Source organism: Oncorhynchus tshawytscha, linkage group LG10, assembly GCF_018296145.1.
Source record: "Oncorhynchus tshawytscha isolate Ot180627B linkage group LG10, Otsh_v2.0, whole genome shotgun sequence".
Taxonomy (NCBI): domain Eukaryota; kingdom Metazoa; phylum Chordata; class Actinopteri; order Salmoniformes; family Salmonidae; genus Oncorhynchus; species Oncorhynchus tshawytscha.
Window position 1 is genome coordinate 18,167,189 of NC_056438.1, and position 25,066 is coordinate 18,192,254.

Consider the following 25,066-nt stretch of genomic DNA (forward strand, 5'->3'; position numbering starts at 1 on the left):
CAACGCCCCAGGAGGAGCAATAGACTTAAAGCAGCAGTGTATTTCTTCTCAGAACCGCTAGGTGTCAATGTAATCTAATGTAGCAGTCCTGGATGCTACAACACGCCCCCCTCAAAGCAATAAGAGGCCAACTGAAATAATAGTTTGGAACACATTTAAACTGTAAAATATAAAGGCTACAGCAATTGACTGTTTTAAACACTTTTTTTTTTTAGACCATACGGTGCCGCCCCCAACACCCTAATGGGCAAGCCGCCACTGATTCATACTGTACTAAATACCAGTGCGACTGTATTGTCTTACGACAGGTGTCGTCATGCTAGTGCAACCCCCGTTGCCTGAACTTCCTGTCTTGAAGAGTAATTTAACAGATCAGTGTGGACGAAGCTGTCAACGGTACGTCTGTACCATAGACCACCTTTACCCTAATCATCATGATCCTAGTCAGGAGGAGAGAGATGTTCTGAAGGACTTATGTTAAACACTGGAATCTGAACATGTTTTCATTTTATTTTCTTCCCTTCTTGGTAAGGATGGAAAAACGGCATTCTCCAGAATGTTCCAAATCAGAACTCGACATCGCAAAGAAAACAGCAGATCATCCCATCGGTCACATTTTTCTGATGCGTTCAGGCTCTTTTCTTTGTTCTTTTCAAATCATTCTTTGACAGAAAGTAGGAAGCTGCAAACGTCCCATTAATTACCTTCTCACAATGAAAAACACAGACAGTTGTAATAACGACGTTCTCTTGACATAGTGTGACATGCTTGTACCTTTAATAGTAAAGCAAGTGCTAACAGTTGTCTTATCAAAATAAGGTACAACTTTGTACCCCTCCCCTTAAACATTCAAGAATCTGAGGGGACATATAAACAAAACAGAAAAACAAACCAATGGGGGGGGAGTCTTGAGGATACCCCTGCCTGTCAATGCAGGAACTTTGAAAGAGTGAGCCATACCCCCCTTAACCTGTACCCCCTATCCCTCCCACGCAATCCTCCCTAGCCCCTCACGCACTGAATTTGGCCCATGTGTATGCACAAGTGTGTGTGTGTGTGTGACAAGTCCCTGTCCACCAGAGGAGGATTTGGTCTGTGTGTTGATGCATGCATGTATGTATATATGCATGTATGTTTAGTCCCGACAGGCAGGCCAGCAGCCACCTCAGGAGGCGTTGGTGATTGGTTTGTACTTCTTGAGGCGGGTCCACTGTCCTGTGGAGTAGTTCATCTCAAACACTGTGTCCACCAGCATGGTGGTGCTGCCCGTGCCATCTGCCTTGGGCAGGATCTCTGTGTGTTCACTCAGCTTTATCTGGATAATGTCCCCCTGCTCCGGACACGGGTTCTCTGGAGAAAGAGGGGATAGATCAGTCAGATGTTCTAGAGTGTTATGGTAGAAGGGTTCTCTGGAGAAAGAGGGGATAGATCAGTTAGAGATTCTAGAGCAGTGGTTGCCAACCGGTCGATCGCGATCGAGACATCTTCAAGGCATTCCTAGTCGATCACCAAATATTTCTGTAGAAAAGCCCATGAACGATAAAGGCTTGCGCTTGTGATGAGCTGTTGCCGGTAGGTGCACTTGATTCAAAATCCTGCTCACCGTGTAAGCAAAGTGTTCCCATGAGACAAACTCCACTGGTGGACCGGCAAATCTGTGACTAAATCGAGTGCACCTACTGCGCTGCCCAATCGGATAGCTCAAATCACCGTGGCTACAGAGCTTCCATGACCCTGGCCACAGCCAAGTTTAATAGGCTACTAGCCAACGTCAGATTAAATAACTTTTAAAACCATCACCACAGAGAGACTCAACGAATACAGCAAAGAGCTGCTGTTTTCATGACTGCGTTCATGGTTAAGTTTATATTCAGCAATGTCACTGTTTTTATTCAACACTTACAAAATGCGCCTCTCCGTACTTCCGTTTGGGCTGCAGCTGCAATGAATGAGTAGCCAAGAATCGATAGCTCTGCTTTTTATTATTTTTAGCAGCTAGTACTGTCGATTTTAATATTAAGGAATATTTAACTTTCTCTGGTCATAGTAACAACATGAATTTGTGCATGAGGCAGATGCAATGCAACTTGAGTTTCGCCATCAGGTGGGAGACTGTGTCCCCTCTCTCTGGTCACTCTCACCAGAGGAAAGGAAGGAGAGCAGGGACCGTGAGAGGCGGTTGGGAAAAATCATTTTGAATGGTCATCCAACTCGGAATTCCAAGTCAGAAACTCAGGCATCTTTCTAGAGCTCTGACTTTTCGACCTGAAGACCACTGACGTCGTGATTTGACCTCGTTGACTATCAGATGCAGGTACCATCAGTCCAGTAAAATAAAAAAGCTAATTATTTAATTTCGTGCTAAACCAACTGATCCATTATGTTATCAAAGCTCGAGTTTTGAAATATAATATGGTCTGATTATTAACAATATTGGCAGGCCAATCATATAGCCAATATGCTATGATAATGTGTTAGGGCCAACTGCCCAAACCTCATTCCTACAAAACTGTTTGCGTGAGGTTAATGTAAAATAAATACATCTCAGCAGTAGATCTCAGCATGCTTTTTGACTGCAAAAGTGATCTTGACTCACAAGGTTGGTGACCACTGTTCTAGAGTGTTATGGTAGAAGGGTTCCCTGGAGGAGGGGATAGATCAGTTAGATGTTCTAGAGTGTTATGGTAGAAGGGTTCCCTGGAGGAGGGGATAGATCAGTTAGATGTTCTAGAGTGTTATGGTAGAAGGGTTCCCTGGAGGAGGGGATAGATCAGTTAGATGTTCTAGAGTGTTATGGTAGAAGGGTTCCCTGGAGGAGGAGGGGATAGATCAGTTAGAGATGTGTGCTAATATGGTAGAAGTCAAACATTTTCAACTAGCAGTGAGGGTAAGAGTATTGGAAGGTGTGTTTGTGTACACATGAGTAAATAGCCAGTTCGGCTTAGATTCGACCCCCACCAGAGGGCTTGCACATATCCACATCCCAGTCGAACACATTACTAAAACATTACTAGTACGTTAAACTCACAGTATACGACTAGGTGGAAATACTCCAGGGAATATTCATAATCCATTGCAAAAAGCTATTACTTTTTACTAAAATAAGGGAGTATTTTGCAGAAAGCAGTACAGTACCTCTGGATCCAGCCATGAAGCCCAGGATGAGTGCTTTCTCTGGTCTGGTAACCTTGTTGGCCGTCTTGAACATTTCCTGAGCAGCATACATCTGGTCTCTCTGAGGTTACACACACAGAGGCGCAGAGGTTACACACACAGTGGCGCAGGGTTTACACACCACTAAGGTAGGTAAAACTACCACATACTGTACTACAATCTCCACAGTTAATGTTTGTATGTAAGCATAGCAGTCTCACATCGTAAGTAGTCCAGATTAGAACGCTCACCCAATATAATGCCTAATTCTAAGTAGAATACTAGTGTGGATATTGGAAGTCCCAATGATGCCTTGAGCCAACTCACCGTGAGCGAGAGGTTCTTCTTGGGCTGGGGCTGCTGGGGCGTGGGCGTCGGGGGCTGTGTGGTGGGGGTCTCGGGCTGCGTGGCGGTGGCGGCGGCCGGGGGGCCGTTGCTGCTGGCAGGGGTGCTGGCTGGCGTGCTGGGCGAGGCGGGGGCGGTGGGGCTGGTGGCAGTGTTGCTGGCGTTGTACATGGGCGTCCTCTGTTTGAACTGGCCCGGGAGGGTGGTGGTGGCGGCAGCGACGGGCGTGGCTGACTCCTCAGGCTGGCGACCCGACTGCAGGGCGTCACGTCCCAAACCACCTGCGTTCGCTAGAATGAAGACCCAGTTATCGACATGAAACAATCGCTATATCACTCTGCCAATCTGAGAAGATTGGATAGGAGTAACTACAGAAAATGTGTCTGGAGTACAAGGAGTGGAATGTTAGCACAAACCCACTGATACCCAGGCTAGCCAAATGGAGGGTTACCCTGAGATCTGAGTAACAGCTCTGTAGGCATCTCTCTCACCTGGCTGTGTCTCTGAACTGGGAATGTAGGAGGAGGAGGGGACCATACTGGGGGTAGACGGCAGGTAGCTCGTAGACGGCAGAGCACTCTCGTTGTTCAACCCACCCAGTTTCTGAAACACAGGAGAAGTGGGTCAATACCTCTGTATAAGTTGCATTACATTGTGTGAGTTAGTGAGTGTGTGTGAATGACGCTGAGTGAGTGAGTGTTCCTACCTGTGTAGATACCAGTCCAGCAGCATAGTCTGGTGTAGCGTTCTCCACCACAGCCTCCTCTTTGGCAGCTTTCTCCCCAGCCTCTGTTTCTGTACACACAGAGACAGGGCCATAAGTGGTTTAAGTGAAGACATTCAACTTTTCTAAACAATTTCAACTTCTCTTGTCCTGAATGTTGTCGCAAATACCACTAGCACATAATCATTAATAAGAGTCAGTGAGTCTGAAGGATGGTGAGCAACAGTGAAGACTGCTAGCTAGAGAGGGATAGATGGGAATAGAAAAGGCAGTTACCCAAAGTCTTTCTTCTCCTCTTTGCCTCTCTACCAGCTCCCACCATATCCAGCTCTGAGATGTCTAACAACTGGGGAACAGAGAATAATGTGCATCAGCTTCTCTTGACACATTTGAACACACACTATGTAGGGAATAGGGTGCCATTTGGGACACAGCCCGTGCCACTTGTTAAGCCCCCTTAGTCACCTTGACCCCCCTCTCCTTGCGCAGGGGTGTCCGTGCTGGGGCGATGGGTGTGCGGTTGCTGGGGGGGCTGAACATGCTGGGGGTGGTGGGGCTGCGGAACGGGGCTTTGGGGATCCCCTTCAGGGGTGCTGGAAGGAAGGGTAGAAAACATGATAACATGATCTCAGCAACCACTCAGATACCAGTGGGTATTAATCAGGTTTTCCGTTAGGAAAATGTGGCGCCGGACATTTGACTGGCAGCATTTACATTGACCGGACATTTGAGAAATTTACCAGACTGCATTGGGTGTGTAACCCGATTAGGGCGTCCACCCACAGTGCTCAAAATGATAGAAAATTACATTTAGAGTATGATAGTTCATCTGAACCGAACATGCAACTCAAGGATGCAATTTGAAGATGCTAGAATAACTGTCCACATGTACTTTTCCTCAGCCAACAAGACGAGTAACGAACAGCAAAATCACTAGCGTATGTCAATCTCCCATAGTAGAAAAATTGACCTACTCTATTTGTCAGCTTGTCGTTCTGTGCGACAAAGAAATGTCCTATTCCAAAACAGACACTGGGGCAGTTGTGGGGCGATGGAGCCCAAATTCATACAACCAGTAGGTCTAAGATACTTTTAAAAAACCTGCTAAAAAGCAATGAATCTGACGCGACAGATCAAAACGTTTAGCTTAAGTTGAATAACTATAATTTCTTCACATCATAAAGTGCAGCGATGCACAGATACAGATTGTTTAATAGTCACATGTACAGGGTTGCAGGTGTGATGCAGGACTAAGTGAAATAAAATGATGCAAAAAAACAAATAGCACTATATACACATCATAACTGTAGCAGTGATGAATAAAAACATCATATTGGGGTGGAGGCAGAATAAAGACCATAGGGAGAGCAACGTAACCATTGAGGGGGTGTGGGGACCAAGTGAAATAAAAACTAAATATGTACAAAAATACATAATATAGACATTAACAACTGCAACAGTGATGCACGCTATTGGGGTAAGGGGGAATGTCCATAGCAGGAGTAGCAGGGGTGGGGGAGCAGCAGGTAATGTAAGTGACCATTGACGGTGGGAAATGTCCATAGGGGAAGTAGTTGGGGGAAAATATCCATGGGGGAGTAGCAGTGGGGAGGCTGGAGCAGATAGCTGACTAGTGGTGGATATTCAGCAGCCTGATGGTCTGAGGGTAGAAACTATTATCCAGTCTGGCCACGTCTGAATGTTTGAACAGGGCATGATTTGGGTGGCTGGGGTCCCTGATGATCTTCTTGGCCTTCCTGTGACACCTGGTGCTTTCAGCTGCACGTATCGCCATCTACAGAGTCCTGCGGTCCGCGGCAGTGGAGTTTCCGCACCAGGCGGTGACCCAGCCCGACAGTATGCTCTCGATGGTGCTCCTGTTGAACACTGAGGGCCCTCGGGGACAGGCCGGATTTCTTCAGCATCCTGTTTAAGAGTCTCTGTTGTGCCTTTTTCACTACGGTGTCCCAGTGGTTAGACCATTTCTGCTTCTGAGATATGTACGCTGAAGAATTTGAAGTTATTGACTGTCTCCACGGCGGCCCAGTTGATGGTGATGGGGCGTGTCCAGCCTGGTTCCTCCTGAAGTCCACAAATCAGCACCTTTGTTTTGCTAACATTTGAGGGAGAGGTTGTTTACCTGGCACCATACCGTCAGAGTGCCTACCACCTCCCTGTAGGCTGTCTCGTTGTAGTTGGTAAATCAGGCCAACTACTGTCGTGTCGTCAGTGAACTTGATGGAATTGGAACTCTGAGACCACGCAGTCGTGGGTATACAGGGAATACAGGAGGGGACTGAGGACACACCCTTGTGGGGCCATGTTGAGAATCCGTGTAGATGAGGTGCCTACCTTCACAACCTGGGGGCAGCCCGTCAGGAATTCCAGAATCTAGTTGCACAAGGCAATTGGCTACACGCGAATGTTCATTCAATAATGCAATTAGTGGGAAAACACTGTCAAAAGCGCACTGCACACGTGCTGCTAATATGACCAGGATTCTACTTTTGGATACTGGACATTGAAAGAAACAAATAGAACATGAGAGACTACTGGTTTCATTGGCATATAGAAGTCTTTATAAAATAATTGCCTCCATGTTTGGTCAGATTTTGGATACAGGATACTTTGAAGGTAAGACATGCCCTGTTATATACAGTTAAATGTTAGGATTCAAACAATTAAAGGATACTTTTTTTTCCCGCAACAAAACGGAATAGAACATTGCAAATATAACAATTTAATGTGTACAACATCTAAAAGACCTTGCATCACAATACTGAGAGCTTTTCCATTTCTAAAATTAGGTATTTTGGTGTTTTTGGAGCATGCGTTTCCTGGGGTCCCCATACTACACAACCAGGAAGCCATTTGCTGTAGCTATGTGGAATCGTTGCCATCAAAAGATTTTTTTAAACATACAATTACATTTAGAATTGTTCCACAATGATTGTGCTAATAAAAGCATGTTTTACTCCAGCAGCAACAAATGACTTGATTGAGGTGCTGTAGCAGCATCTCTTGCGCTATTCATTTCAATTACAGGCTAAACCCTGGTATAAATGGTATAAGTGCTCATAGGCTTAGTCTTGACAACAACAAGAAGTGTGTCAAACTCACTGGTGGTGTCCATCTTCTTGACCAGGCCTCTTCCTTTGGCGTGGAAAGGCACTCCCGCTGTCTTCTTCAGCTGTTGAGCCGTCTCTGTGGCTGAAAACACAATAACAATGAGACAATGGGGTGTATTAAATCAGTGAACATTGTAGCATAACATTTAGCAACAGAAAACATTTTAAAACTAAAATAAAATGTTCAAATGGACCAATTCCAGTAGGTCCTTCCTCATTTCATCCTGTTTACTTCCGTTAGGCTCCTAGTGAATACACCCAAGGGTGCTGTTCATTAGGCACCTGACAGAAGAAAACTGACAAACAGGGAGGGACTACATTAACTTGTCCAATAAGAAACGCTCATGTTTGTTTTCCAGCGAGTGCCGCAATTAACATGAGTCATGACCATTCATCAATGTGACAAAAAGACCATTCAATTTTCTATAAAATTAGCACAAAGGAGAGGAGACCTCAAACACGGGAAGGCATTTCAACAGTCTAAAGTGGCTTCCTTTTCTCATCTGCTTTCCTTCATCTGCACTAATAACAGTAAATGGACAGGAGGGGGACCTGATCCCAGATCAGCACTACTAATCTGAGACGTTCGATACATTTGTCCCCAGATGAAGATGCGGAGATTGAGGTGAAGAGACGAGGTGGCCATTTTAGACTCTTGTCATGTACCCTTGGATGGAGTGAAGTGTCTTATCTTACATTTCTGCAGCAGCTCTGCCCTGAGCGTGGCACTCTTGGGCTTCCTCTTCAGCTGGAAGTGTTTGACGGGGGGCGTGAGTGGGCCCACCAGCGTGGTCAGGGCGCTCTTGTTCAGGTACTGGCACTCCAGAGGGAGCATGGCTGACGCCTCACACTCACTCACTGCAGGGAGGAGAGCAATAAAAAGCATTTATTTTCTTGTTTATTACATGTCTAAATGGATCTTGAAAGCTTAATTAAGCCCTTTTTACATCAGCAGCTGACAGTGTTTTTACAGTAACTCGACCTAGACCCCAAAGGGCAAGCGAAAGCTGTTAGTACACATGCCTGTCTGCATCATGCTATAACCAACCAGTACCTCTACATACATGTGCACAGGTGATAAATAAAAAGTGCATAATGACAAGTAGTCTCGAGCTCAGCAATTCACCGCTCATGTACTGAATACAAAAAACGATTCTCCACTCTGATACACGACCAATCAACAGGTGATTGTAGAGCAGCACCAACATGCTGGAAAATGTATCTTATTTGAAATAGGCACAAAAAAAAAAAAAAAAAAATCCTAAATCATTCATTCCAGTGACAACGCTAGAACCATGAACCTCAATGACTCCTGCTGTTCTCATTTTCCCCCTTGACTAGTGACTCCTGACATATGGTAGTGTACCCACCTTTCTCCCGGAGCTCCCCCAGGATGTCCTGTACATTAGGGTTCTGCTCCTCCAGGTCCAGGTTGAGGGAGCCCGTCTCAGGGAAGGACTTTAGGATGTCTGCCACCATCAGTACCCAGGGCTCAGAGTCCACCGTGGCCAGCTGGATGATCTCGGATAGGGCCTCCTTCATCTGCACAGATAGGGTCAGGGAGGTTGTGGAAGTGTGGAGGGCAAGATTCAAAAACTATTGTCCAATCTTGTGGAATGGTAATGTGTTTTTAGGCTTTACATGCATGCATGGCTCACAGTAGGCCTTAAGCAGTTTATACAAATGGTATAGAACAAGGTATGGAAATAAACTGAACCTACAATCTCCATGGGGCAGGGTGTGTAGGGGCAGAGGGTGGATATGGAGGTTAGAGCAGGGAACGGAATTCGAATATATGTATCTATATATCGATATCTATATAACACCTGGACACTCGCCAACTACACCACCAGTTGAGGCTCCTCAGAGGATAGAGAGGACCATCCTCCTCAGTGAATTTCATACAATTTAAACGTTCCAAAAGTTAAACATTTTTGATAACTACACTAAATATGTTCACATCACCAAATAATTTATTAAAACACACTGTTTTGCAATAAAGTCTACAGCAGCCTCAACAGCACTCTGTAGGGTAGCACCATGGTGTAGCCAGAGGACAGCTAGCTTCCGTCGTCTTCTGGGTACATTGACTTCAATACAAAACCTAGGAGGCTCATGGTTCTCACCCCACTCCATAAACCTACACAGTAATTATGACAACTTCCGGAGAACATCCGCCAACCTATCAGAGCTCTTGCAGCATGAACTGACATGTCCACCAAATCAAAGGATCAGAGAATGAATCTAGTACTGAAAGCATAAGCTACAACTAGCTAGCAGTTTAGTGCATAACATGTGGTGAGTAGTTGACTCAGAGAGGAAAAAGACAATAGATGAACACTTTTGAACAAATTAATTTCTTAAAAAAAAAAAGAACTTAGCTAGCAAATGTAGCTAGCTAGTTTAGCCTACTCAAACAGATGGATGCTATGACTGTCCAACACAGCACTGGAACTGGTACGTTTTTGGTTTTACTCATTTATATCCACCGGGGCCAGCTGGTGTAAGCGCTAAACTGCTTACTGACTATACACTAACGTTACTGCATGATTGAAGTAGGTTTACTAATGCTTTAGTTCTGTTAGATATGCTGACTATGGTTACTTTAGCTAATATTGTTTTATTTTATTAAACTAGGCAAGTCAGTTAAGAACAAATTCTTATTTTCAATGACTGCCTAGGAACAGTGGGTTAACTGCCTGTTCAGGGGCAGAACGACAGATTTGTACCTTGTCAGCTCGGGGGTATGAACTTCCAAACTTCCGGTTACTAGTGGTGACAACGATGTAGGCTGTGTTTAGCGGTTATCATAGGGTTTGGCTTGGAAAGTTTTTTTTCGGCTGGTCACATACAGCTGATGCATTGAAGTCCACAAACGAAGGGAAAAGGTGAGAGGAGGCGAGCGCATAGATGCCAGAAGGAATACAATGTGGCTGCTATGAAAGTGAACTGGGTTTACACGTGATCAGGGGTTAAATTCAATCAACCGATTCTGCTGAAAACGTTTCTTAAACGGAAGCAAACGGAACAAAACGAGGATAAACGTACCTGAATCTGTCCAATAGAAACTCTTGTTTGCACCTGTTGCACTAATGATTACACCCTAGGTAAGCTAGATGCACGCAAGAGTGTGCAAGGCAGTATTGAATGTGTCACTGTCTGTCCATGCTTCACTGTCTGTCACCTCATTTCTCTCGACCTATGTCCACCTACATTGTAAACTTTCATTCATTGTCTAGGTTGTAGCAACCTCATGATGGGTATAGGGGAAAATGTTGTGATATGTAGTATCCTAAACCTATCAATTTGACATTGATCATGGTGAATGGAATATGAATGGCAGTCATCCAATATGCTGTAATAGAAATAAGGCCAAACTAATAAAAAATGTAAATGTCCTCATCATAAAACGGCACCGACCGCCACTGTACTACTCCTGCCATATAGAGAGTGTACTGACTTTCTGTTTCCTGGCCTGGTATGGTGGGCTGTCAATTGCCTTACAAGGCCATCATTGGGAGGCCCTTAAACCCATGTTCCAAGCTCAGCAGGCTGCAGTGCAGGGGACTTCATGGCCTCCATCATAGATGGACAAGGCAAGGCGCATCATAGAGAACCCTGCACACAATCTGGTCCAATGTTTTGAGCTGCTGTCCTCCAGAAGGAGATATAAGGTCCCACTGTTCAGCAAGAATAGGAGCAAGGCAAGTTTCATTACATCAGCCACCAGGCTGCTGAACAGTGGGACATAGGCCCAATATATGGTCAGACAGAAGGCTGCTGGGACTGTGAATGTGTGCGTTAAGCTAAAAAAAAAGGAAAAAAAAGCCAGCATTTAAACTGACAGCCCAATTCTGATCTTTTGCGGAGCTAGCATGTTGGAGTGAACGGCTGTGCGTGAGAGGCTCCTGCAACTTTTTTTGCGAAATAATCTAATTTAACCTACTTTATGGCACTTTTTACAACAAACGTTTCTTTCTAACACAAGATTGTAACTTTTTATATGAAAATGCCGAGTAATAAGCGACCAAAGGCCAATAAATCCACAGCGGAGGCCTACTCCCCACTAAACAACGAGACAGACATGGCGGGAAGCACATGCAACAACGTGACACTTACAGAACTTACCCGGGCTTTGGGGGAGCTACGTGTTGCTATAGCTGAGGATCTTAAGGCCACTACTGCTGAACTGGACACCAAAATCGAGAGCATCATTCGAACGGTCGCTTCGCATGGCCAGAGTATTGTGGACCTTGAGAAAGCTTCTGAATTCAACGCTGGTAGGATCGACGAGTTAGAGAAGCTATGCACGTCATTGCAGGATAGTGTGCAGAGGCTTTCTGTGAAAGTGGTGGACCTGGAGGGCCGATCCAGAAGTAATAACCTTCGCTGTTGGTCTGGCAGAGGGGGTAGAGGCGGGCTCTCGCCCCACCGACTTCTTCGCCAAGCTATTGAAGGATGCAATGGGATCGGATGTTTTAGATTCGCATCCCCAGCTGGACCGCGCACATCGCTCCCTTGTCCCAGTGCCTGGACCGGGCCAACGTCCTCGCCCAGTAATCATCTGTTGTCACAGTTTCAAGACCAAGGATCTTATCCTGCGTGAAGCTCGAATGAGGGGCAACCTGTCACATAAAGGGCATCCATTCCGTGTCTATGAGGATTATGCGCCCGATGTGGCAAAGCATCACGCCGACTACAGAGATGTCATGACCAAACTCTACAAACTCCATCTTCGCCCAGCCTTACTCTTCCCTGCAAGACTAAGAATTACCCCGCCTTCCGGTGAGAAGATTTGGCTCTCCTCGGTTTTGGACGCAGAGAAGTTTATCCGGGGATATACACCAATCCCCCGTACAGGTTAGAGTGCCTTGTTATTGCGTGTTAGGGTCTGCTCAAGGACTCAAATCCATACTATACCATATTGGGTGAAAACGTATTAAACGGGCTCAACAAGGGCTACCGAACATGTAGGACGCTGAGCAGACCAATGAATGGCGGTCAGAGCTCTCATTTAACGTTAAATTCACTTTCATCCCGGCTGTGCTCAGAGCGATGCATATTTTTTACTTCCAGGTTTGATCACTGACACCTTTGGACAGATATACTTATATTCCCCCACTTTTGTTTTGTTTCGTTATTTATTTTACAATCCTTACATTATTCTTACTACCATACCATTTATTTATTGCTTGCGGGGGACTGGGGGTGATGGTTGGGAGGGGGCAGACACCTGGTTAGCAAGTTGATGTTTTGTGTCGTTCTGCCTTTGTCTGGCCGTGGGCCTCTCTCCCGACTAGAGTCCCACCAGCCCTCTGCAGTGCTTATGTCTGTGTAGGTGTGCGTACATATAATTACTATTTGTACTTTATTACTATTTTCTCTTAGCATTTTAGTATTATGTATGTGTATATTTTAAATCAGTGTAGATTGTTATTCTGGGGTATGAATGTGTGTATGTGTGCATATGGATGTATATACATATTCTTTAAATATATATTTTTATATATGATTTTTTTTGTGTGGGTATGTTTACATACATATGTATGTATATAGGTGTGTATGTATATATATGTATGTGTGTATATATGTATATATGTATGTGTGTATATATGTATATGTGTGTATGTATGCATGTATGTATGTGTACATGTATGCATGTGTATATGTATGCATGTGTATATGTATGTGTGTGTATGTATGCATGTATGTATGCATGTATATATGTATATATGCATGTGTATGCATGTGTATATGTGTGTATGTATGCATGTATGTATGTGTATGCATGTATGTGTATATGCATGCATATATATATATATATATATATATATATATTTTTTTTCTTTCTTTCTTATTAAACATGTTTTTTTTTATGGGGGAACGTTTAATTGAACAAATCCTTGTTCCGATCTCCTGACCCACAGTATGTAAAGGTACGGCTGACTATGTCGGTTGCGGATGGTTTATTTTTTGACCGGCAGTGCTTAGCAATATAATCTTGAGGCTATATCTTGCTTATCTCTGGGATTGACCCAGGACGACGCTTAAATGCGCAATATGTTTAAGTTGCAACTTATTCGGTTTAGGTTTATTAGATGCTAACTGAACACTTAACTCGCGGGAGCCTACTCAGTTCATATGTTAGTAGAAGTTCTAGGATAGTGAGAGGTGAACGTATAGTTGGGATTTTGTTTTACCTCGTTCGAGGTCGCGCCGTGCTTTTTTGGCATCGGCCAGACAATGTGTTTATTATTTTTCCTTTTTTTTTTCTCCTGTTTGTACATGCCTGTTAAATGTGGGTTGATGGGGGGGTAAGTGTTGGGGAAATTAGGGGTACAGGGTTGGAAGTAAAGGTGCTTGCAGGGGGGGAGGGGTGGGTTGGATACTGCTCGGGTGTAGGTGCTACATATGCTGATCGTGATGGTTTGGTGCGCTTTCTTACCTTTTTATCAAGTTACATGGTATGCAGGCCACCATAGGAACTACAAACGAGAGGAGGGCGGGGCTTACATTCACTTCCTGGAATGTCAAGGGTTTAAACAAACCAATTAAGAGGGGCAAGGTCCTAGCCCACTTGAAAGCACTCTCGTCTGATATTATATTTTTGCAAGAAACACATCTGAAGAATAACTCTCATAGCAGACTTAAGTGTAGGTGGGTGGGGCAAGTGTATCACTCTAACTTCTCTGCCAAAACGAGAGGCACAGCGATTCTGGTACGGAAAGAAATTCCCTTTCTACATAAAACCACTATTGCGGATAAAGAGGGTCGGTATGTGATCGTAATAGGAGAAATCCACTCTACCTCAGTAACTCTACTAAATATCTATGGGCCAAACATTGACAACCCCTCTTTTTTCAAAAGAGTCCTTGCCCTGATTCCAGATATCTCCCATACTAACCTGGTCATTGGAGGGGACCTTAACTGTGTGCTAGACCAATATTTGGATAGATCCTCTACCCGGTGAACACCTACCTCCTATTCAAGCGAATTCTTGAATACCTACATAAAAAAATTCGAACTTATTTGATATATGGAGGATCGCTAACCCTACGGGTAGGGAATACTCCTTTTACTGTCATGTTCACAAGGTTTACACTCGAATTGACTACTTTTCGTTGGATGCTAGACTACTTCCCTATACCTGTAATGTGAGGTATCATGATATTATAATCTCGGACCACAGTCCACTCACCTTCTCCCTGAGATTGGGTGACATTGTACCAAACGAGAGGGTCTGGAGGTTGAATCCTCAGCTCCTCACAGAACCAACATTCTGTGAATATCTTAAAGACCAAATTACATTTTTCTTTGATACCAACGACAACACATAGACCTCCCCAGCATTATTGTGGGAAACACTGAAGGCTTATCTGAGAGGCTGTATCATCTCCTTTCAGGCTGCCAGGAGTAGGCAAAACAGAGGAAAACTGGAAGAACTGGAGGGACAAATTCACTTACTGGATAGGGAGAATGCTAGCCACCCATCTATGGAGAAACATAAAAAAATTACCTCTTTAAAATTTGAATATAATCAGATTCTCTCAGCTAAAATTGCTAAATCTTTTCTCTATGCCAAGCAAAAATATTTTGAGTTTGGTGACAAACCACACAAATTACTCGCCAGACAACTTCGAAAAAATGTGAGTGACCGAATGATTCACAGGGTTAAATCTGCATCTGGGGAATTACTCTCTTCCCCCAAAGACATCAATGACAGATTCTGGCAGTTTTATGAGACTCTATATACATCTAAAGCAGATCCTAACCCTTTAATTATGCAAAATTTTTTGGAGGACTGTAATCTTCCTGCCCTGAACCAGGAAGATTCTAACTTCCTGAATAAGGAAATATCTCGAGATGAAATTCGAGAAACAATTAAATCTCTAAAGAGTGGCAAGACCCCGGGCCCAGATGGATACCCTGGTGAATTCTAGAAAACATTCAGCAACATGCTCTCTCCCTACCTGCACAAAATGTTGGTTCAGGCCAATGAGGATGGAGCTCTCCCTTCTACTTTGGACAAAGCGTTCATTACAGTTATACATAAGAAGGGTAAAGATCCAGAAGAGGTAGGGTCATACAGACCAATATCTCTCCTTAATACAGACCAAAAGATTTTAGCAAAAACTCTGGCTAACAGGCTTAGCACTTTAATTGGCAAATTGGTCCATTCGGATCAGACCGGCTTTATCCCTAACAGAAACTCATTCTTCAATCTCAGGCGCCTCTTCAATATTATGTATTCTCAGAGGTTACCCAACGTGGACCTTGCCGTCATATCTCTTGACGCCGAAAAGGCCTTTGACCAAGTTGAGTGGCCCTATCTATTCAAGGTCCTACAGAAATGTAATATTGGAGATAGGTTCATAAATTGGATCCAGCTTTTATATAGGAACCCCTGTGCCAGAATACTCACTAACCAATCATTGTCGCCCCGATTTAACCTCAATAGGGGGACAAGGCAGGGTTGTGCGCTGTCGCCTATGCTCTTCGCCCTAATTATCGAACCGCTCGCTCAGACGATTAGATCTCATGCAGCAATACACGGCTATAATACTAAAGATACCCTAAATAAGATCTCCCTATACGCAGATGACATCCTCCTCTATGTAACAGAACCCCAGGCTAGTATCCCAGCTATTCTTCATGTGATCAATTTGTTTGGTACCTTCTCCGGATACAGAATAAATTGGAACAAGAGTGAATTAATGCCCATACGGTCGCAAAATACCTCCTGGCTAGAACATCTCCCATTTAAGTTATCTTCAGAAAAATTTACCTACCTAGGAATTGTAGTTACCAAACAATACTCTTTACTATTTAAACAGAATTTCCCCTCTCTGATACAAAAACTCAAAGCAAACATACTATTTTGGAGAACTCTACCAATTTCTCTGCTCGGAAGAATGAATGCCATTAAAATGGTCTTCCTCCCACAACTGCTCTACCTATATCAGAACATCCCAGTATTCATACCTAAATCCTTTCATAAACAACTGGACTCAATTATCAATCCTTTCATCTGGGATTATAAAACACACAGGATAGGTAAAAAACACCTCTGTAAATCCAAGATGGAAGGAGGATTGTCTCTCCCAAATTTTATATTTTATTACTGGGCCGCTAACCTCCGCATTGTTACGTTTCTGTTGGACGACGTACTTCTGGCATCCAGCTGGCTTAGTATGGAACGTGAGGAGTGTCACCCCTTCTCTATTGGCGCCTGTCAATCTGGAGATGTCACTTTATTGTAACAATCCTATTATACATAGCACAGTCCGATTCTGGAAGCAAATTAAAGTCCACTTTGAGCTTAGACCAATGTCATTCATGATCCCTGTCGCCAGGAATCCCTCCTTTGCCCCTTCTAACCTTGATAACACCTTTGAGCGATGGGGAGAGTTGGAGATAAGTACCATAGGGGATTTATACATAGAGGGGACCTTTGCTTCCTTTGAGTTGCTGAGGGAAATTTATAATCTTCCCAGAAGTAATTTTTTCAGATACCTACAAATTAGAGACTACGTTAGAAAACACCTCCCAACATTTGGGAATGCTAAACCTTCCATGTTTGACGGATGCATAAAAATATGCCCCACCTCAGATAAACTGATATCGCGTCTATATGATGCTTTTCAATCTGTTGGCACACCTTCTACTGATGCCATCAAGGCAAAATGGGAGGAAGAACTAGGGACTGACATCTCGGTGGCAGACTGGGAAGAGAGCTTGGAGTATATCCACACATGATCCATTAATTCCAGACATCGTCTCATACAATTCAAGGTATTACACAGATTACACTATTCCAAAACTAAACTGCATAGGATATTTCCTGACACATCCCCTACATGTGATAAATGTCAGGCTACGCAGGGTACACTACTCCACTGCTTTGCCCTATGCTCTAGCTTGCATGGTTATTGGTGTGGAATTTTTGGGATCCTCTCTGAAGTTTTGGAGACTTCAATAGATCCAGACCCGCTTCTGATAATCCTGGGAGTATCTGAGTCCCTAAACGGATTAACCAACACCAAAAACAACTAATCTCGTACGGTCTCATCTCGGCAAAAAAACTAATCTTGTTGTTTTGGAAAAGGAGGGAAGCGCCCTCTACCAAATTATGGCTCAGTGAATTGGCAAACACTGTACACTTAGAAAGAATTCGATATATTCTGAACAATAAATTATCAACATTTGATCAAATCTGGCAGCCTTTCCTCTCCTACTTGGACGAGTCGGCGCTGTGAATTTGTACTTATTAACACACTCTCAATTGTAATATTTTAATCTACCTTTGGGGGGGGGATTTTCCCTCTTTCTACGTGTCCTTGTTTTGTATGTCGTGTTTTGTATTATTTGTTCTGCACCCAGAACTCTGGGTCTTGTTGTTCCTGTATGCTCTTTTATGTTTAGATAAGAATTGTATACCTGTCTTGTATACCTATACACCCTTCTTGTATGTGTTTAATAAAAATATTTGAAACAATTCTGATCTTTTATCCACTAACTGGTCTAATCAGATCAGCGTTGATAAAAATCTGATTAGTGGAAAAAAGTATCTTAATTGGGCTGCCTATGTAAACGCAGCCCTATTAACTTTCCAGTGTTTTTGTGTATTTGTATTCTGATCGCACAAAATGAATTTCCATGTAAATGAACAATAAGGTATATTCAATCGCACATAGAAGCTACAGCTTCTGTGGTGCAGAATGTCAACCAGAGCCAACTCCATTGGATGAAACTTAGGAGTGCAAAGAACTTTGGACTCATTTTAGAGATAATATATGACAGGAGATGCTGATTTTGTTATGGTCATAAAAAAATGGAAGTGACTGTATAGTCTAACTGTATAGCCTACATGTAGCTAATTCAATTGCTTACCGGTATTAATCACGGAAGTAGAATGGGTAAACAAAGCAATCTCGAGACATTTGATGGACTGCACCTGGTTTACAACACCGGTTGTAGACCAGTTGAGATTTATTTAACAAAGCTTAATAGAAAGTTTAACTGTTGATAGCTGATTTGAAATAGAGCAACAACTATTTCAAACGCCATCTCCCACCAGTTTGGAATTGTGACCTAGCTAGCTCGCTGGTTACGCCCTCCAAAATGGCACTACCTGGCAGTCCAATCCAAAATTAAATCTAGAAATCGCAACAAAGCCTCCTTCACTCATGCTGCCAAACATACCCTCGTAAAACGGACTATCCTACCGATCCTTGACTTTGGCGATGTCATTTACAAAATAGCCTCCAACACTCTACTCAGCAAATTGGATGAAATCTATCACAGTACCATCCGTTTTGTCACCAAAGCCCCATATACTACCCACCACTGTGACCTGTGTGCTCTCGTTGGCTGGCCCTCGCTTCAAATTTGTCGCCAAACCCACTGGCTCCAGGTCATCTATAAGTCTTTGCTAGGTAAACCCCCGCCTTATCTCAGCTCACTGGTCACAATAGCAGCACCCACCAGTAGCATGCGCTCCAGCAGGTATATTTCACTGGTCATCCCCAAAACCAATTCCTAATTTGGCTACCTTTCCTTCCAGTTCTCTGCTGCCAATGACTGGAACGAATTGCAAAAATCACTGAAGCTAGAAACTCATATCTCTCTCACTAACTTTAAGCATCAGCTGTCAGAACAGCTTACAGACCATTGCATCTGTACATAGCCCATCTGTAAATAGCCCACCCAACTACCTCATCCCAATATTGTTATTTATTTGCTCCTTTGCACCCCAGTGCACATTCATCTTCTGCACATCTATCACTCCAGTGTTTAATTGCTAAATTGTCATTATTTCGCCACTATGGCCTATTTATTGCCTTACCTCCCTAATCTTACCTCATTTGCACACACTGTATATAGACGTTTATATTGTGTTATTGACTGTAGGTTTGTTTATTCCATGAGTATCTCTGTGTTTGTGTCGCACTGCTTTGCTTTATCATGGCCAGGTCGCAGTTCTCAACTGGCCTACCTGGTTAAACAAAAGGTGAACTAAAATATATATTTAAAAAAAAAAGCGAAACCACCTGACTGACAAAACTCTGACAAGTTCAGCATTTCAATGATTCTCAGACAAATCAGATTACAAATACGACTACACTACAAACAGGTCCAATGCTACATTTTAGGTTAGCTAACTAACGTGGTGTTTATGAAAAGAAGGCATGTGCATTAGGTAACAAAACAGAAAACATACGACTGGACAGAATTAGCCTAGCCGCGATAGTTAGCTACCTCCGGTCTGTAGACACTTACCTACACAGCTGACGTTAGCAGCTATCTAGCTAACCAAGGAAGCGATCGATGCGGACTGCTGGCTATCGATGGTTTAACTTGAGTAGAGAACACCGTGTAATGATGTTGACTGTCTGCATCGCCATATCTGCGGCTAACTAACTAAGTGTACATTTCAAACAGCTTGTAAACATGGTGTCCATTGACGTTACAACTATACTTCCCGCTCAGGAAACATCAGCTAGAAACTCGGTCAAGGCTGCCTGTTGCATAATCCCATCTAAACTAGCTACCTAGTGCTCAATCAGTCATATCAACTCGCGTAACGTTACCCACCTCGTCAACAGTCCGCCTGGGAAGATGCAGCATCCCTAGCAAGAGTTTTAGCTTAACTGGAGGCGACAAACTCGAAAAACACAACCGTATATTGTCGATAACTGAAACGGTGAGGAGTGAAGCAATACTAGAAGGCGCCCAAAGCTCGTCTGTTGATCCTAGTTTATTATGGAGCCACAGACCGGTGTCGCTGTCCTTCATCGACGCCATCTTGGAAAAAGAAGTGTATTGAGTTCGGGCATTTTAACAGGCTACCTAAGAAAACAGAACTGTTAGGACCCACCCACATGTTCATATCGGGGAGAGCAAAATAAACTCACCTCTCTCTTACCTGTCCTCAAAAAATATTATTTTACAGGGCCTTTTGAAATAATTACTTTACAGAACACTTGAGGTGTACAACAGCATTGCATTTATTTACCATTCATTTCGCGTGTTACAGTTATGCAACTAAATAATTTATTAAAATAGACAGGCCTGTAGGAATATTATTGTACAACAATTACTGTATCTCAAATCAAATGTTATTTGTCACATACACATGCTTAGCAGATGTTAATGCGAAGTGTAGCGAAATGCTTGTGCTTCTAGTTCTGACAATGCAGTAATAACCAACGAGTAATCTAACCTAACAATTTCACAACTACCTTATACACACAAGTGTAAAGGGATGAAAAATATGTACATAAAGATATATGAATGAGCGATGGCCGAACGACATATGCAAGATGCAGTAGATGGTATCGAGTACAGTATATGCATATGCATGTGAGATGAGTAAAGTAGGGTATGTAAACATTATATTAAGTGGCATTGTTTAAAGTGGCTAGTGATTCATTTTTTACATCTTTAAGGTTATGCAACTAAAGATGCTAAAATTAGTGCTGTGATTAAATTAGCCTATAAGACATGTGACCAACATAGCGAACCAGAGAGGCCAACATTTAATTTGGAATGAATAAAACAATTTAGCATAATTTTACGTGCTTTCGGGAGGGACAATCCGTTCACCTAATTTACAGAGGGTTTTATACGCATGCGCTTTCTGCCCATCGAATTCATATTCAACAGAATCGTCTCTTCATTATCACACACAGTGAGTAGGCCTAGATTTGAATGCTTCTGTAACCGATGTGAAATGGCTGGCTAGTTAGCGGGGTTCGCGCTAATAGCGTTTCGATCGGTGACGTCACTCTCTCTGAGCCGTTGAGGTAGTTGTTCCCCTTGCTCTGCAAAGCCGCGGCTTTTGTGAAGCTATATGGGTGACGATGCTTCGTGGGAGGCAGTTGTTGATGTGTGCAGAGGGTCCCTGGTTCGATATATAAACATCTATATATATGTGTATGTAGGCCTATATAATGGTGTGAAATAGACAGTATATGTTATATAGGATGAAATAGACAATATTTACAGTAAATTATATAGGATGAGCCTTAAATAAAATTAAGTATGTATATGCATATGAAGTGGGTAAAACAGTAGGCCTATGTAAACATGTATTTTTTTATTTATAAATTGAACTTGTATTTAACTAGGCAAGTCAGTTAAGAACAAATTATTATTTACAATGACAGTCTACACCGGCCAAACCCGGACGACGTTTGGCCAATTGTGCGCCGCCCTATGGGACCCCCAATCACCGCCGGTTGTGATACAGCCTGGATTCAAACCAGGGTGTTTGTAGTGATGCCTATAGCACTGAGATGCGGTGCTTTAGACCGCTGCGCCACTTGGGACCCCTAGTGAGTCTTTCGCTGAGCAAACATAGCCTACAGTCGTTTTCATCTAGCCTACCAATGCTTCGTAATATGATAGCTGCCTATCCTAAAGTTTCAAAAGCTGAAATTCGCTCTCTCCGTTTGCCAGGTCTTCCTCTGGACATGATGCACCGCAGTATGGCATCGAGCGGCTATTTGAAAGCCGTGATGCTGCTCTTAGCCGTGCAGCTGCTGTCTTTTAGGCCAGGTTTTGGCGAGCAGGAGACAGGGACGGCAATACCTGCCGAAAGTAAGTGGTTTTATTTAATAGGTTTTATTGTATTTGTTCTTTTTGCAAATACACACAATGAGCGTTTGTTACTGTTGTGCGGATGACTATTGTGCATAGATAGAAAAAATATAAGATTTATTAGACCTACACAAAATCAAATTTGATTGCCTAATCGATAGTTTACCAATTGAGAACTGCCATTGATTGATGAAGTGTAGCAGCATATAAGGTATTACTTGTAAATCTAAAAGTCTTCAGATATTGATTTTGTTTTCACAAATGCAGTAACCTATATATAATTAATGATACTGAACACTATTATTGTATTTTGTCTCATTGTCTTGCAGGACGTCACTGTGTGGACTGCCATGGATTTGAATTCATGCAGAGGGCACTGCAAGACCTCAAGAAGACTGCTTTCAAGCTCGATGCCCAGGTAACAGTTCCTATCCCTCTCTGTTTCAGTTACACCTTATGTTACATTGTAATTATTCTTGTAAGTACAGTGTAAAGACTATTGCATATACTCAGTGCTTGAAGTGGGCTGGAGCTGTCCACCTCCAATTTGTCTATAGATTGAGAACTGGCACCTGATATAGAATACGCTATTGGCTTTATTATGTTATGAGTACCACCATCTAAACGAAGACTTCCAGCCCCCAAAATGAGTACCAGTACCTATTTCATTCCACTTTAACCACTGATCAGTGGTGTGTCCAGTACATTTTCAATGGAATGGCCAAGGTGGGGCACAGATCCAGTTTAGGGGGGCCATAACATATACATTTACATTTTAGTCTTTTAGCAGATGCTCTTATCCAGAGTGAGTTACAGGAGGAACTAGGGTTAAGTGCCTTGCTCAATGGCACATCGGCAGATTTTTAACCTAGTCATTACGAACCTTAATCGATGGAAGGTGGATTTTGATCTATATAATTATGATGGTGCAATACATTAAATGCTTCAGCTTAGGTTTGAGATATTTCCCTGTTCAAGTAAATCATAAATTAATTTCAAAATCTTGTTAGAGTGTTTGCATTCAAGCTCATTATTATTTTTACCCGTACAACAGTAAATTCACTTAATGTGCCATCCAGAGTGTGAATTATACCGTGATATTCATGGGGTCTCTATTTTTTAACAGGATATTTTTTTAAATAGAAGGTTAAGTAGGTTCCCTGCGTATGCTTGTGTACTCTGAAATAAGTCCAGCATCCGAAAGAGTGGATTGTGCACCTGCCATTTGAACGGAAAGGGATATCTTTTACAAACACCATAAGTGTAATGACATTCAGCCTACAAAGGGGCGTGGAAACATGGATGCCAACAGAACCCAGTCAACATTTAAAAAAAAAAATGAAATGATTTCTCATTCTTGTCTAGCCGTGTTTCATAAGTTTCCTTCAATTTGCAAGAGGCCGAATCTTTCATCAGAGAAAGCGTCAAACAGCGCTCCTCTGTCTTAGTATCTGTAGTACACGCATCTGATGGTGTCTGGCCAAAAATAATATGACATGGGGGGGTTGGATTGTGAGCGTAAAGACACATTTCCGTTCTCTATAAGTTAATGGACAAAGTAATGTATTAGTCTTGTTTAGAAGGTTTACTCGGACTGGTGCTCACTAACATGGCATTGCCTCTATTTCTTCCTAGACTGAGACCCTGGTGTTGAGGGCAGAGAGGTGAGCCCTGTGTGGATGCATGCCCACTAATACCCTGCACTGAGTTAAGTAGTGATGTGCCCTCACCATGGCAACCAACTCCACACCCACTATTACTGGACACCTTCTTTAAACTACTACAAACACTGCCTGGACTAGACAGATGTCTCTGAGCCTTCTTCTATGGAATATTGTAAAACACAAAAAAGTTAAATCATTTGTACAACATGCACTTTATTTTCTTTGCTAACATATCAGATATTATATTGCAGTGGTTTAATTGTAATTTGAATATAAGATTTTATTTGATGAGTTCAGAAAACCAGCAATGCGTTACTATGTCATGTAGGGCAAAGCAAACTACACCTCATGTCCCTCTTAGTCATATGTGAGGTTTTGAAACACAAATCTAGATCATTTTAGGTAGTTCTGTAAGTACATTCAATGAACAGATATCTTTATAAAATGTGGCAAAATATCAGTGATCTTCAAGATAATTCACATATACACCTGGCAGCGGTCTTTAATTCAAAAGAGCTGGTAATTCATAATAACACCCGTATCATTTTAAGAAAGTGTCTTGGAAAGTGTTTTTATAGTCATGGGAACACCAGGCTTCAGAATAAGTGTTCTTTTTAGTTCTCTGTGGTACCATACATCCTTGCTGCATGAATATAAGGTATAGACCTACACTCATCTCCATCAGTTATAACAAATGTCATTTGATCACACTTTTATTGCTGATAATTTTCCTGCAGATGAGCTTTGTGATTTGCATCCATTCACTGAAAACCCACATTAACACACGGTTATATAGATTTTGTTTTATTTAACTAGGCAAGTCAGTTAAGAACAAATTCTTATTTAAAATGACGGCCTACCCCGGCCAAACCTGGACGACACTGGGCTAATTGTGCGCCGCCCTATGGGACTCCCAATCACAGCCAGATGTGATGCAGTCTGGATTCAAACCAGGGACTAAAGTGACAACACTTGCACTGAGATGCAGTGCCTTAGACCGCTGCGGGAGCCCGACAGTATTGCACTTTCCATGAAGCCTACTTTTGGACAGCTAATAGCCTAACCACCGAGAATGCAACATTATGGACTAAACATTCAAATCCTGTTTTGCGGAATTATTTAGCTGTGACAGTACAGGTCAAATTAAGATCCTACCACCATTTGAACATGCAGCACAACACATCTCCTTCGCATAGAGTTGATCAGGCTTTTGATTGCAACCTGTAGAATGTTGTCCCACTCCTCTTTAATAGTTGTGCGAAGTTGCTGGATATTGGCGAGAACTGGAACATACTGTTGTGCACGACGATCCAGAGCATCCCAAACATACTCAACGGGTGACATGTCTGGTGAGAAAACAGGCCATTGAAGAACATTTTCAGCTTCCAGGAATTGTGTACAGATCCTTGCAACATGAGGCTGGATGAATGGCACTACAATGGGCCTCAGGA

The 25,066-nt window shown here is 42.8% G+C and overlaps 2 protein-coding genes across 3 annotated transcripts; one reads left to right on the forward strand and one right to left on the reverse strand.

Moving 5' to 3' along the window:
* Positions 1-755: 755 nt before the first annotated feature.
* Positions 756-20,178, reverse strand: LOC112259899 (negative elongation factor A). Of its 2 annotated transcripts, none has more exons than XM_024434588.2 (11): positions 19,945-20,178; positions 8,721-8,892; positions 8,047-8,208; positions 7,343-7,432; positions 4,688-4,815; positions 4,499-4,568; positions 4,205-4,293; positions 3,990-4,101; positions 3,481-3,788; positions 3,136-3,235; positions 756-1,350 (listed from the first exon to the last, which is right to left on the reverse strand). In XM_024434588.2, exons 1-11 carry the CDS (start codon positions 20,152-20,154, stop codon positions 1,166-1,168), a joined length of 1,626 nt encoding a protein of 541 aa, XP_024290356.1. In that variant the 5' UTR covers positions 20,155-20,178; the 3' UTR covers positions 756-1,165. The 2 variants fall into 2 exon arrangements, with proteins under 2 accessions (XP_024290356.1, XP_042184198.1); XM_042328264.1 differs by lacking the exon at positions 19,945-20,178 and adding an exon at positions 19,630-19,870.
* A 741-nt stretch (positions 20,179-20,919) lies between these two features.
* LOC112261036 (neuropeptide-like protein C4orf48 homolog) lies at positions 20,920-24,393 on the forward strand. Its single transcript, XM_024436394.2, has 4 exons — positions 20,920-21,040; positions 21,811-21,951; positions 22,281-22,369; positions 23,587-24,393. The coding sequence occupies exons 2-4, from the start codon at positions 21,825-21,827 to the stop codon at positions 23,617-23,619; spliced, it is 249 nt and encodes an 82-aa protein (XP_024292162.1). The 5' UTR covers positions 20,920-21,040; positions 21,811-21,824; the 3' UTR covers positions 23,620-24,393.
* The last annotated feature ends 673 nt before the right edge of the window (positions 24,394-25,066 follow it).

Coding starts and splice junctions, on each gene's coding strand:
- LOC112261036 (XM_024436394.2), top strand. CDS start 21,825: ATGATGCACCGCAGTATGGCATCGAGCGGCTATTTGAAAGCCGTGATG. Junction 21,952..22,280: donor GACGGCAATACCTGCCGAAA/GTAAGTGGTTTT, acceptor ATTGTCTTGCAG/GACGTCACTGTGTGGACTGC. Junction 22,370..23,586: donor CTTTCAAGCTCGATGCCCAG/GTAACAGTTCCT, acceptor ATTTCTTCCTAG/ACTGAGACCCTGGTGTTGAG.
- LOC112259899 (XM_024434588.2), bottom strand. CDS start 20,154: ATGGCGTCGATGAAGGACAGCGACACCGGTCTGTGGCTCCATAATAAA. Junction 7,433..8,046: donor GGCAGAGCTGCTGCAGAAAT/GTAAGATAAGAC, acceptor TTGTGTTTTCAG/CCACAGAGACGGCTCAACAG. Junction 1,351..3,135: donor CTTCATGGCTGGATCCAGAG/GTACTGTACTGC, acceptor CTCTTTCTCCAG/AGAACCCGTGTCCGGAGCAG.